Source organism: Urocitellus parryii, chromosome 2 (genome assembly GCF_045843805.1).
Source record: "Urocitellus parryii isolate mUroPar1 chromosome 2, mUroPar1.hap1, whole genome shotgun sequence".
Taxonomy (NCBI): Eukaryota; Metazoa; Chordata; class Mammalia; order Rodentia; family Sciuridae; genus Urocitellus; species Urocitellus parryii.
In genome coordinates this window covers 84,030,842-84,043,904 of record NC_135532.1, presented here as the reverse complement: position 1 = coordinate 84,043,904, position 13,063 = coordinate 84,030,842, and the positions used below count along the sequence as shown (strand labels likewise).

Below are 13,063 nucleotides of genomic sequence, written 5' to 3'. Positions count from 1 at the left end.
CAGCTAGAAACTTAGCATTGATATTCAGGGAAACATATAGCCAAAGAAGCCTTCCTAAGAGTACATTTCTCCTTGATAAGGTAAAAAGTCACATCCATGTGCAAGGCTGTGTCTATTCGTGTGAAACCAAAAAGGGCAATCATGAGCTACCAGTCCCTAAATGAAAGTAGGATGCACTTTAATCTCCCCAAATGTCAGGGATATACCTTTAACCAACCACAGACCAAACAACAAAGGATAGACTCCTTCCTGGCTTAAAGACCAGTCATTGGCTGACCAGCAAGCCCTACTGACCCAAGAGAATCCAGACTTTAAAATAAGGTAAGGAACTGCCTAATGTGGATGGGTTTCTTTCTGAGGAAATAAAAATATTCTAAGATTAGGTAGTAGTGAGAGTCGCACAAATCTGTGAATGTATTCGAATCCAATGTATATTTAAAAATAATTTTAAAATTAAAATTAAAGAAATGAAATAGAGCAGTAATTCCAGTGACTACTACTGTAAGAGAAAAAAGACTTTGCAGAATTAGTTCAGAAAAGTCACTAAAAACTAAACAAAACCCAGCAACAACAGGCCCCGGAAAGAATAGGAAATCAGAACCCAGAATTTCTACAATATTTTATCTAAAATACCCAATTTTCAGAAACAAAAAAAAATATGAAACTTGTAAATAAAGAAGAAAAAAAAGAGCAATAGAAACTAAGGAGACTTCAAATAATGAACCAAGCAAAGATATATTCAAATAACTAAAGGAAGCTGAAGAATTAAAGAAAAGCATGATTACAACAACTTCTCAAATGAAGAATATTAACAAAGGGAAGTTATTTCTAAAAAAAAAAAAACCAAATGGATATTCTGGAATGAAAAAAATACAATAAATGAAATGAAAAAAATCACTAGTGGAACTCAACAGTAGACTTGAGTTGGCTGAGGAAATAATAAGTAAATGTGAGGAGAAGTTAACACAGATTATCTAATTTGAGAAACAAAAGAAAAAGAAAAATCAACCGAGCCTCAGAGACCTATAGGACACACCAAGGATACCAACATACACATAATGGCAGGAGCAGGAGAGAGGACTGAGAATGTGACAGAGCAATATTGAATAATACCTGAAAACTTCCCAAATTTAAAGAAAAAAAGTTAATCTGCACATCTAAAAAGCTCAACAAAGTTCAAACAACAGAATAAACACATAACTATTGAAAACAGAAGACAGAATCTTAAAAGCAACAAAAGAGACTCACATCATACACACACACACACACACACACACACAAATACAGTTAACAACAGACTTTTAATCAATTCAATGGAAGCTAGAAGAAAGTGAGATGTCACATTCAAAGTACCGAAAGGGAAAAAACAATGTCAATCGGAATTCTATAAGAATTCTATATCCAGCAAAACTATCCTTCAAGAAATAAAGAAAGTAAGGCATTCTAAAATTAAAACTGGAGTAATTTGTTGCCAATCCACTTTCAAGTAAATATTTAATGAAGTTCTCTAGGATGAAAAACAAAACAAATGACAGAAATTAAATCCATATAAAGAAACAATGAATGACAGTGAAGAAAACTATATAGGTACTTCTAAAAGATTATAATCACATACACTTATGATTTCTTCTGGATTTAAAAAAATGATAAAATTTCATTATAGAACTGCAATGTTGGTGTTATATGCAGATATAATACATATGAAAGTATAAAAGTTCATGAAGAAATGATAACCTGCCAATAACTAATACACAAGAAAAAGAGTATCAGAAATGGTAAGCAAGTAAGTTAATATAAAACATCTCCATAAAATTAATTTTTCTTTTTCCTTTTAGCTTCTTTAAGAGACATAAGGTCATATAAAGCAATAATTATAACATTGTATTGTTGGATTGGTAACATATACCTGTAATAATAATAGCACAAGAAGGGGAAGAAATGAAGGTGGAGTAGGAGTGACATTTCTTTATTTACTTAAATTAAGTTGGTATAATAAAAAAATGGATTACAATAAATCAAGATATACATTGTAATCCTGAGAGCAACTACAAAGAAGATAAATTTTTAAATTGTTTAATAATAATCATTTGAGTATAAACAAACCCCAAATGTGCCCATCTTCGCTTCATGACATAAGCCAGAGGAAACAGAAGGATGGCACAGCCAACAAATATTGATTGACCAGGTCTCGAAGGACTTTACAAAGGTGCTTTTGTCCTATTTCAATGAGCAACCCACCCCAACACTTACCCATCTTTTTGATGTACCAATTACTTGCACCATGAGACCCGTTCCAGTACAGGGCCCCCACTGAGCTCACCAAGGCCATGACCAAGAGGATGCCAAACAACACCAGGATCTGCACATTGGTTACTTTCTCAACATTTGATCTTTTGAGAGGTGCTTTGGTGGAATTCTGTAAAACAGCATTAAAGTCAATGAGACTCACACAACAGACTGGTGGGCCTACTTGGGAGAAAACAAAGTAAAACAACCAAATTCAACACCTGAAAAATAAATGACAATTTCTTTTCCAAATGAATTTCCAATTACCAATGAAATTTGAAAGCATATCATGCTCTTGAATTTACAGCTAGTTAACTCCACATGATTCATTCCACACTCACAATGACTACATCTTAGTATGAAATTAGCCACTTCCATTATCATAGAACACAAGAGACTCTACATGATTTAAGTCCAGTTTAAAAGAAATCAGAATACTGCTAATTCAAGAGACACTTAGAGAGTCTATACCATAAAAAATCTAGAGAGAACCTTCAAAGTAATAACACAGCTCCACAATAAATATACAGAGAGATATTTTTAAAGGATATATTTTTCCCTCCATTAGATAAAAATGTGAGGAAAGAAGATATATGCAAAGACATTTACATCAATAATGCAAAATAAAACATTCATAGGTGTAAAAATAAATGGATGGATAAAGATTCACTTGGAGAACTGTAAACAAGAAATGAGAAGGAAAAGTTAGGAAGGGCCTTGTGGACAGGAGAAACCCGAATCATAAGCAGAACATAGACAGGAAGGTAAAACTTCTTGATGAGGCTAGAGCCCATGCCAGTGTTGGGAGGTGAGCGTGGGAAGAGAGATGAAAGCTAGAGTCAAGGATCATGGCATTTCAGGTACAAATTTTAAGACTAAATCCCCTCTGCAGTGGGAAAGTCAATAAAACACCCTGAGCAAGATAGTTACACACCTGCAGTCATTTTATTTGATGATTTCTGAAAGTAGTTGTTGTGGGGAAAGTAATGCCCTCATCTGTTAAGGTCTGTAAATAAGTCAAAAATAACACCTGGTATTTTGCCAGAGAAATGTTAGAGTTCGTAAACAAGTCTGGATGGTGCCTGGCAAAATGTCAGAGGGAGTGGTTTGAGAAGTAACAAAAGCGAGCCATTAAGTGTGGAGATTCCTTATTGGTCGATTGATGTATCTAGTTTATGCTAATTAAGATAAGCTGTGCAAAATGTATAAATAGCTCTGTTGTCCTACAATAAATGGCTCCCATTCCTGCTGTATCAACGTACACAAGTTATTCATCACCCCCAGCTATTTTGCTGCAGCCGGACTGCGGCACTCATCCTAATCCCTAGACATGTATATGTTATATTACATGGCAAAAGGGACTTTTTTTTTGGGGGGGGGGGTACTGGGGATTGAACTCAGGGGCCCTCAACCACTGAGCCACATCCTCAGCCCTGTTTTGTATTTTATTTAAAGACAGGGTCTCACTGAGTTGCTTAGCCTCTAGCTTTTGCTTAGGCTATCTTGGAACTCGAGATCCTCCTGCCTCAGACTTCCAAGCCACTGGAATTGTAGGCACGTGCCTCTGTGCTGGCTGCAAAAGGGCCTTTGCCCATATGATTAAAGTCTCTGAGATAGGGAGTGTGTCCTGAATTAATTAAATGGGCTCAATCTAATCACTAGGGTCCTTGGAAGGGAGAGCCTTTTCTTATCATGATCAGAGGGAGAGGTGACAACAGATGGTCAGAGAGCTACAATACTGCTGCCTTAGAAGATGGAGAGAAGGAATCACACGCCAAAGAAAACAGGTACCTCCAAAGGCTGAAAGGTAAGGGGCAGACACCCACCAGTTCCTGCAGAGAAGAGCAGCCCACATCTTAAACTCTAGTCCAGTGAGACCTATATCCAACTTCTCACCTACAGAAGTGGGGGGTTATAACTTGGGGGGCTATACGGGCCACTAAATTTGTGGGAGTTTGTTAAGTCGCAATAGGAAAAAAAATACAATAATACAAATGGCTGAGGAAACACAGAGGAAAGTAAATCTAGGTGGGAATTAATTATGATAATCCATTCCTGGAGGTGAGGCAATGCCTGCATTAAATCAGAAGGCACGAACTGGATGGTGTGAGGTGGGTGCTGGAGCTTCAGTCTGCAAGTCTCCTTCCGTGAGTTTCAGCCCTGGCTTTCCACAAGCCAAACTGATTTGCAAAGACTGGGTGACAGAGAAGCTTATAAGGCATTAACTAACACAGAAATGCATCAAACTTAAGTTAAGCACTGTCTTCTATATCCTCAATCTCTCTGATCATTGAAAGAGAGCTAGGATGGAAATGTCTTCAGAAAGAATATAAGTGAAGTTGCAATGTAAAACTAAAATTGAGATTAAAACAAGAGGCAAATCACTCCTAAGATTCAGAGAGAATCTCATGCCATGATGTCACTGAACTCTATCTGAATTCTACCACCAAACCTAGAAATTCTGTAATGCTGTCACCATGGCTTTCTTTGGTGGTAGGGAAGTTGGGGATTGTTATACTTGGGATTTTGAAAAGCTAAGTCCTTTAGAAATCTAAATAACACCGCATCATTTCTTCTATTTATACTTTTTTTTCCTCTTTCTCTTTAGTTCCTAAACTATTTGTCCTTTACAGGCTTTTCAAAAAATTCCTTTAGACTCTAAATGGAAATCCATTAGTAAAGGCCAACTTATCATCAATCAAATACCATATAAAAGGTCAACTGGTACAACACGTCCCCATCTGGTCTCCCAGCAAAGCCAGCAGGCCCATTCCAAGACTGTTTATCCTAATCTTTTAAAAAGTAAATATGATCTTATCATTTTTAATAAACATTCATTGAATGAACAGGAAGGAAAAAAATACAATTAACCTCATTTCTAGGACCCCATTTGTTATTGACTTCTGATCTTTTCCAGTGGTTAAACTACAGATAGTTAACAGGGTTAGGAAGATTTATCTTATATCCAACACAACAGAAATGACCCACAAACATCAGGCTTCAACACCTGCACTTTGTGAAAAGCCATGCTCTGCTCATTCAGCCCCAAGCCCTGAACATCTCTTCTTGGAATGATGAACTTTTAATGTTAAATTCCTAATGGAATCACAAGTTCTATAAAATTCTTTAAAAAACACTGCTACTTTGATGCAGTGGAGTTTTAAGTAGAAACAGGTCAAAATGGTATTTTGAAAAAGCTGAATTAAGACTTGAATTTCATATATTTTATTTCTTATAAAGAAAGTGGGCCACAGAATACTGGTTGAAACAATGACTTCGGAGTTTGCCTGCTTGGATTTAAATCCCAACTCCATCTCTAAGCTTGGGTTACGTATTTATACAATGTGCCTCAGTTTCATCAGCTATAAAATAAGAATAGGGATAGTTCCCTTCCTCATACTGAAGAATAAATGAGTTAATATGTGTGAATTTTTTAGAGCAGTGCATGATTTGTTGATACTAATTTTTGCTCTAATTAAGGTGATGATTTCTCTCTTTCCCATTAAATCAACCAATAGAAATGGTAGATTGAAAGATTTCTACATGGAACTACACTAAGCATTAACAGAGGGAACCCTCAACAGTAGAAAGCAGTGACCTAAAAGTTTAAAGACAACAACAAAGTGGGGGCGGAGAGAGAAAGGAAGGAAGGAAGAAAAAGAAAGAAAAAGAACCCTAAAGAAATTGAGTTCCTCTCTGTGGTCAAGTACTACAAGTACAGACAAAAAAATGTTATTACACAGACAGGATGGCTTCCAGCTATGTGTGTGATATCATATTCTTTTAAAAGCTCATTATTTTTACTTGTTGATTCAGCCCTAAAGGCACAGTGAGAGGAGCACAGATGTTTCTGGGGCTTTCCATCATTCTATACTCGAGCAATAAGCCTCATCAAGAAGTTTGTCACATGGAGGGGAAAGGAAAGTGCTTCTCCCACTCATGGGCTACAAACTGCATGGGCTCACCTGGTGCACACCTTGCTAGCTAAAGAGATGGTGAGAATGTTTTAAAGTACAAATAACTATTGGACCTTAGCTAGAAAGCTATATCACCAATGTATGATCTAGAAAACTTTACCATACCCTACAAAGTGACCCAATTCTCAAGGAAGCCTGGAGTGTGCTTGGATTTGTGATGTGCACAAGCTGAAAACTAGAATCGGGGCCCTGCCACCCATGATCTCTTTATCACTTCATCACAAAATAAAAGGAATAGTGATCTTGGTTATTAGAGTTCCAAGTGCTCGCCAAGGTCACTGTCATTGGGCTGCAGAAGTTCAATGCTACTCACTTGGTGGCACAGCAATCAGCTCTTCACCTAGTTAAAGACTTTGCATACAGACTGCTCAGAAAGCTTTCTAATCAGCCTCTGTGGATAGATGAGGCCAGAGCAGAAGGAGTAAATGGGACACATCTCAGATAGGCAGAACAATCTTGATCCAGCAAGAGTTGTCTTCCAGCAGTCGCTAACTCTTCATTTTTCTACCTGCCATGGAATCCAACACACAATCTCTGTGAGCATTCCACTGTGCCTAGCGTCCTACCCTTCTGTGACTGAAACTGCCCTCGGTCCTCCTCCTGCTTCACAAGATCTCCTCCTGCTCCTGGCCTTACCCAGTGGAGGACACACCTTCACTAGGGCCTCCTCCACAGCACAGATACTTCAGCAAAGACTCCATCCCTTGGCATCTGGAGATAGTTTACTGTATGTATATCGAAGACCTTGTAATGCTTCTGGATTTCTATTCCTCTAATGCCACATTAACAAATTCATTCGTAAAACTCACGCCAGTTGGCTGCACTATATTCTGCCCTTCCCGGCAGCAGGTCCATTGACCTCTCTCTCCCCCTTTCTCACTGAGGATTTCCGCACCTGGCTCATGGAATTCCATTCTGCCCCAACCTTGCTGTCATCCTACCTTCAAAATCACAGCAACACCATCGACCCATTAATTTAGCCTGTCAGTCCCTTACTGCTCAGCACTGAGTGACCATCTACAGCTCTAGCTTAATCTTCCCATTTCCATGGTTCAACCCTAGGACCCATCACACATACACACTCAGCTTCAGAGACTCAAAGATGAGTATCCTACACACCTAACCATCTGTCAGGCAACAGCTCCAACAATGCTCTTCAACTTCAGTGTCTCCACCTTTCTAATCCTAATTCCTTTCCCAGTCTTCACTGATCAATCAGCAGGTGTGGCTCTGGGTCTATCATTCCATTTATTCTAATACTTAATGCTCTCATCCTATCATTTGACCTCAAGGAATGGATCAACACACCAATCTCCCTTCCTCTAATGCATTATTTAAAACGTGTTTCTGCCCAAGGATTATTTGTAGTATCCAGTCAAATAACACCTGAAACCTGGGCATATGATCCTTTTATATACAACTGTAGGATTTTGTAACAACACATTTTATAACATCTCTTTTTTGTAATTCCATACTACTCCTTATTCCACCTGGTTCCCAGAGAGTAAGACTAGACTTTTCATTACTGTATCTATATGGCTTAACATAAGACTTATGTTGCACGGTAGTCACCATATTTTTTTTTTTTAATGAAGAAACACAGCCGAATGTGTGCTTTATAAGTTACATAAAAGGGCAAACAAGAGGAAAAGTCAATTCTCATTAACAGCTACCACTAGCAAAAAATAATCCCAAATGATACCAAAGGAATGTAAGAAATGACACGAGGGACACTACTGATGTGGAATTTCAAAAGCTGCCTGATCAAATGTGTCATAATATAATTTGTGCTATCAATTCACCAATGAGATTTTAAAAAAAAAATTAACAGGGAAAAAGAGCAAAATTCTTTTAAATGAATATTTTCCTTTGGTATATGAAGACTAAGCATAAGTTCTTTAATTCAGCTAAATAAAAATCTACTGTGAAATCTAATTAACTGGGGTAAAAAGAAGTTGAGAAATAAAAAAAAAAGGTTAAAGCTAATTCCCACTTAAGTTCAGAAAACAATGTAAGTTAGAATCATTCATCCCTCTTAAATATAGAAAACAAAGACCATCTGTATTTCAGGCAAGAGGTAACAAGTATCTGTTAAGATGAAAATCCAGAAGAAACTACCTAAGGCACTCTCTTTCCTAATTTAGGTTGAAAGACAAACTTCAGCTTCCTAAATGCAATTTCAAACTTTCCACTCAATGAAAACAAAACAAAACAAAAAAAAAAGGGGGGTGGGGGGAAATAAGTAAGAACAAAGACAAACTAAAATTATTATTGTTTTTCAGCATAGAAACATTTTACCTGCATGAGTTTGGTGTCGTGTCCGGTATAAACAACTACGCCAAAGACCCACTGAGTATTTCTAAGCTGTGTACCTCTTAATAAGATCTGGTCAGGCCCAAGGGCAACAGGGCTAAAAGTAAGAAACAACATTGATATTTAATGATAGTCTGACAAGCTTGAGCTTACCCCTTAAATATAAACCCACAATAAAGCAAATGCTCCCTTCAGTCAAATTTGATCAATAAATGTTACCTTTGGCTTAATCTACCAAAAAAAAAGAACCACGAAAATGTCCATTTTATTCACTCATCACTATGGAGAAAGAGGCTGTTATTTTTTTCCTATGAAGTTTTAAAAGGAATTATGTCTCTTATAATCCTGTTGTGAAACAAAATACCTAGAAAAGAAAGAGCTAAAATAGCAACCAGACGCTTATTCATTTGGAAAACCCAATTTATTTTATAGACTATAATAAGAAAAAAAATAAGCCATAAATGTATCATATCAAATTTGTCAAAGATAATGTAATGATCAAATAAAGACATGAGTGATAATTTAAAAATTCACTGGCTACACATATTAAATGACAATCAACAAGCAAGTGCACTTAGTTATCATATTTGCTTTGGGTTGATGACTATGAACAGGTCCTTCCCAGCCATGGGTCTATTGGAAATAAAAAGGAGCACCTGACAGGCTGTGGAGGCACTAACAAGGAGCATGCAGATAAAGGAAGGGCAGCAGATAGAGACTGCACCCCAACATCTGACCAAGATGACTCTCAGACAATAAAACAAATACCATGAGACAAGGACAATAGAATATAGACAATCCAGCACTGAATACTCTATAGAGGAAGAATAACAATTTACTTCATTCAAGTTTCCAGAAACAAAAGGGGATTGGGGTCCTAGCTCAGAGGTAGAGCACTTCCTTAGTATGTGGAAGGCCCTAGGTGTGATCCACAGCACTGCAAAAATAAAAATTATAAAATACAAACAAATTCCATTTAGAAGAGAGCTAGCAAAAAAAAAAAAAGGATAAATTTCTCGTACAAGTTTATTGACTGTTAAACAACTCAGGTATCTCTCCTGCTTTTTCTGTTTGTTATAGCTAAAACCTTTTCTTCTACTCTGCAGGTCACAGGGACATAGGAAGAACTACTATGAATTTCATCTTAGGCCTTGGGCTCTTGTCAAAAATCACTTCTTGGGGAACGGGGTTGTTATCTCAGCATAGAGCACTAGCCTGGCACATTCAAGGCACTGGGTTCGATCCTCAGCACCACATAAAAAATAAATAAATAAATAAAGTTATTTTTTAAAATCACTTTTGTTTAAATGGAAGGGAAGTTTTAAACTGATGTTGAAATAGTTTTTCAAGAAAAGCTCAGTTGGGGCTGAGGTTGTAGCTCACTTGGTAGAGAGTTTGCCTAAGAATTAAGCTAAATATGGAGAAATCTTATAGTTTTCAAATATTAGGAGACTAGGAAACAAACAACTTTTCCAAAGCTTCAGTAACTCTTAGTCACATTATTAAAAATAATAATAATAATAATAATAATATAATAAAGAAAGTTGACACCTTTGCCCATCTAAGTGCAAGGTACCGGTGAAGTCATAGAGGTGACGATTAGGCCCCTCAGATTCTATGGTTCCTGTCAATTTCATCAACACCTCCCTCGTCTGCATGTCAGCAGTTTGACTCAAACCCTAAAATTTAAATCAAAAGACAAAAGTGAACACTCTTTTCCATGTTTAAGGGACAACATTCAGCATTCTGTCAATCATAAGGATATAACCAGCCATCTACAGTGCAATTATTGAATAAAGCAAATATTAGCCCCACAAAATCCTTACTGATAGCTGGCAGCTTTTGCCACAACAATCTCATGCAAAAGATTTCAGTTTAGCAGAAGGTGAAGATTCCACCAGTGCTGGAAACATCCATGCTTAAATAATAGCATATTGAAATGACTTTCAGAAAGCGTTCTAACACTGGTCAAGAAAACAGAATAAAGTATTCCTTCAATATTTTACACTGCCTAGCACTTGCTAATTCTTTTTTGATTTTTAAAACATTTTATTCTGAACATTTCCAAACATACATAAAAAACAGAATAGTATAATAAACTTCATTAATTCCAAATAGAAAAGATAATGTCTAAATCTACGGAGAAAAGAAAGATCTGTGGACAGAATTATTGAATTAAACTTTAGTCAGCAGAAAAGGTGTCAATAATACATTAAATATTATTTCTCATGCTAGAATAAAATGTATGGCGAGAATAATTTTATTTAAGACATGAAAACTGGGGGTATAATATACCGCTCTCCAGAATTAGAATCTTGATTTCAACACAACGTAAATTGAGATACCCAGGGCCTGTCTATTCCATTTGTCCACTAGAGTTGCTCTTCTTTCCAACACCCAGCTCAATCTGGCTGAGGATGTCCCCTCTCTTCAGCATCACAAATAGAGAGGCCAGTAAGATACAAAGGAAAACATGATACCCTCCCTCCATGACCTACAATTCAATAAAGTCCACTTTTTCTTGGTCCCTCTCAAAAAAATTCCCCTTAAAATTAAAGACACGTTATTTCCATAGATTTCATTAGGGTGAAGGCCTGTCCTTTGGCAGCTGAACGACTTCTCCACAAAAGACAATGACTGGTACATTTGGGACCAACTGTAACTTGAACATCTATAACATGAGTTATAAAGGTAACTTTACCTGACGTATTTTAAGGTTTGTCTCCCCATCTAGATTAGCTGTTTCGACATAACACATTGCCTGAGGTTCACTAAGGAGAGAAAAAGGAAAAAGAGGGCCACATTTAGTTATATCATCTTCCTAGATTCATAGTTCATCAACTATTATGGAAACCATGTCTGCTGATGAGTCCTTCAAAACACATTGTTATAAACAACCAGGTTAGTAGTAGTGATTGGTGATAAAGGAAGACACACTCTCCATCTTTGGGGCTCAACAGCAATACAAAGTTGTTTGCCCAAATAATCCACTCTTGCAGGCTGCACATAAGGACCCCCTGGCCTCCAGAAGACAGAAATGACTGAAAGTCAATGAGAAGGAAAGGATGTCATATCAAAAACACATGATGCCCCAAGTAAGACCCAATCACTGGGCTAGGGGAATCCTTAAAGGCTGAGGCTGGGCCTACACCTGACCAAAAGAAGTGGCCAGAACAAACACACCTTTTGAGGAAAATGACAGTCACAGAAATTAGGGAATTGAGGCATAAACTTGACAAACCTTTTTGCTTCCCTATACTTTCTACTGGGTCAAAAGGTAACTATTTAATCCAATACCTAATTTTTTGTTTATTTATTTATTTTTTTTCTTACATACATGAAACTAGTGGAATGCATTATAATCATAATTATCCATTCACAGCACTGTGAATACCACTGTATTTGGCTGATCTCTGCTCTGAACTTTTATTCATCAATTTTTGCTCTGAACTTTTATTCATCAATTTTTCATAACTCTGTATATAAAGTATGTTCACACCAAATTATGCCATTATACATGAGCGCTCTTATTTTTTTGCATTATAATTCTTAATACACCTTTATACCACAATTTATCATATCTCTGTTTGTATATAAAGTATGTTGACACCAAATTCACCTCTTCATACCTAATTTTAAGGACAGCATCCAAAGAATTAAAATAAGTGTGGCAGATAAAACTCTTATTTCTAACCTTCTGGTTTAGGTTAGCTGGCATAGTTAATGGCTAAGAGAATGGACCCTGCAACTCACTAGCTAAATTCAAGTCCCCTAGTGCTACCTCGAGGAGCTGTATGGTCTTGGCAAGTGGTTTAATCTCTCTGTCTTGATTGTCCCATGCATGAATGAAGGATATCCAGGGTAGTTGGAAAGATTAAATGACACTTTGTGTTGAGCAGGCTACTCAGCACAAAGTGCCCACTCAGGCACGTGGAGTATCCTGACGATATGTCAGCTCAGACAAACCATCCCATATTAAAACTAAGTGATCTGAGGGTCCCAGACAAGACTCCTACCCCAAACTACCAAGTGATTAAAGCTTTAACATGTCTAAAGAGTTACTCTGTTTCCCACAAATAAGGCCAAACATGAATCCCCCTGTTTACAGTGTTTTTCCTCCCTCCATAGGACTCAGGCTCTATTTTTAAATTTTTCATCTCTAGCATAAAATGAATGCTAAGGCTCAAAACCTAAAGAATGATCAAATCCAATACAAGAAATACTGTTTGCAATCATAGAAAATGCAAACAGCTTGAGGATCTATGAGTCTAGCCACCCATTAATATAGAAGACACAGTTTTTAATATCATATAATTTAATCTTAAAATCAAGAATGGAAGTTTATCCGTATGCTGATTTTGACTTTCTTTCTCTGCTATATACTAAAAGAAAGAGAAAAAAGAAGAGTCTTGTTGTGTTGCCATGGCTGCTCTCAAACTCCTAGTCTCAAGGGATCCTCCTTCTTCAGGCTTCTAAGTGCTAGAACC

General features: G+C 37.0%; 1 protein-coding gene across 2 annotated transcripts in view; it reads right to left on the bottom strand.

The window, feature by feature from the left end:
• The window catches only part of LOC113199601 (phospholipid-transporting ATPase IB), a 630,500-nt gene that overhangs the window by 437,976 nt on the left and 179,461 nt on the right, over positions 1-13,063 (bottom strand). For both annotated transcript variants that reach the window (XM_077793137.1, XM_077793139.1), the window contains exons 8-11: positions 11,278-11,347; positions 10,128-10,255; positions 8,562-8,673; positions 2,251-2,416 (exon numbers count right to left, since the gene is read on the bottom strand). In XM_077793137.1, the coding sequence (XP_077649263.1) occupies positions 2,251-2,416; positions 8,562-8,673; positions 10,128-10,255; positions 11,278-11,347 (476 nt within the window). The remainder of the gene's footprint in view (positions 1-2,250; positions 2,417-8,561; positions 8,674-10,127; positions 10,256-11,277; positions 11,348-13,063) is intronic.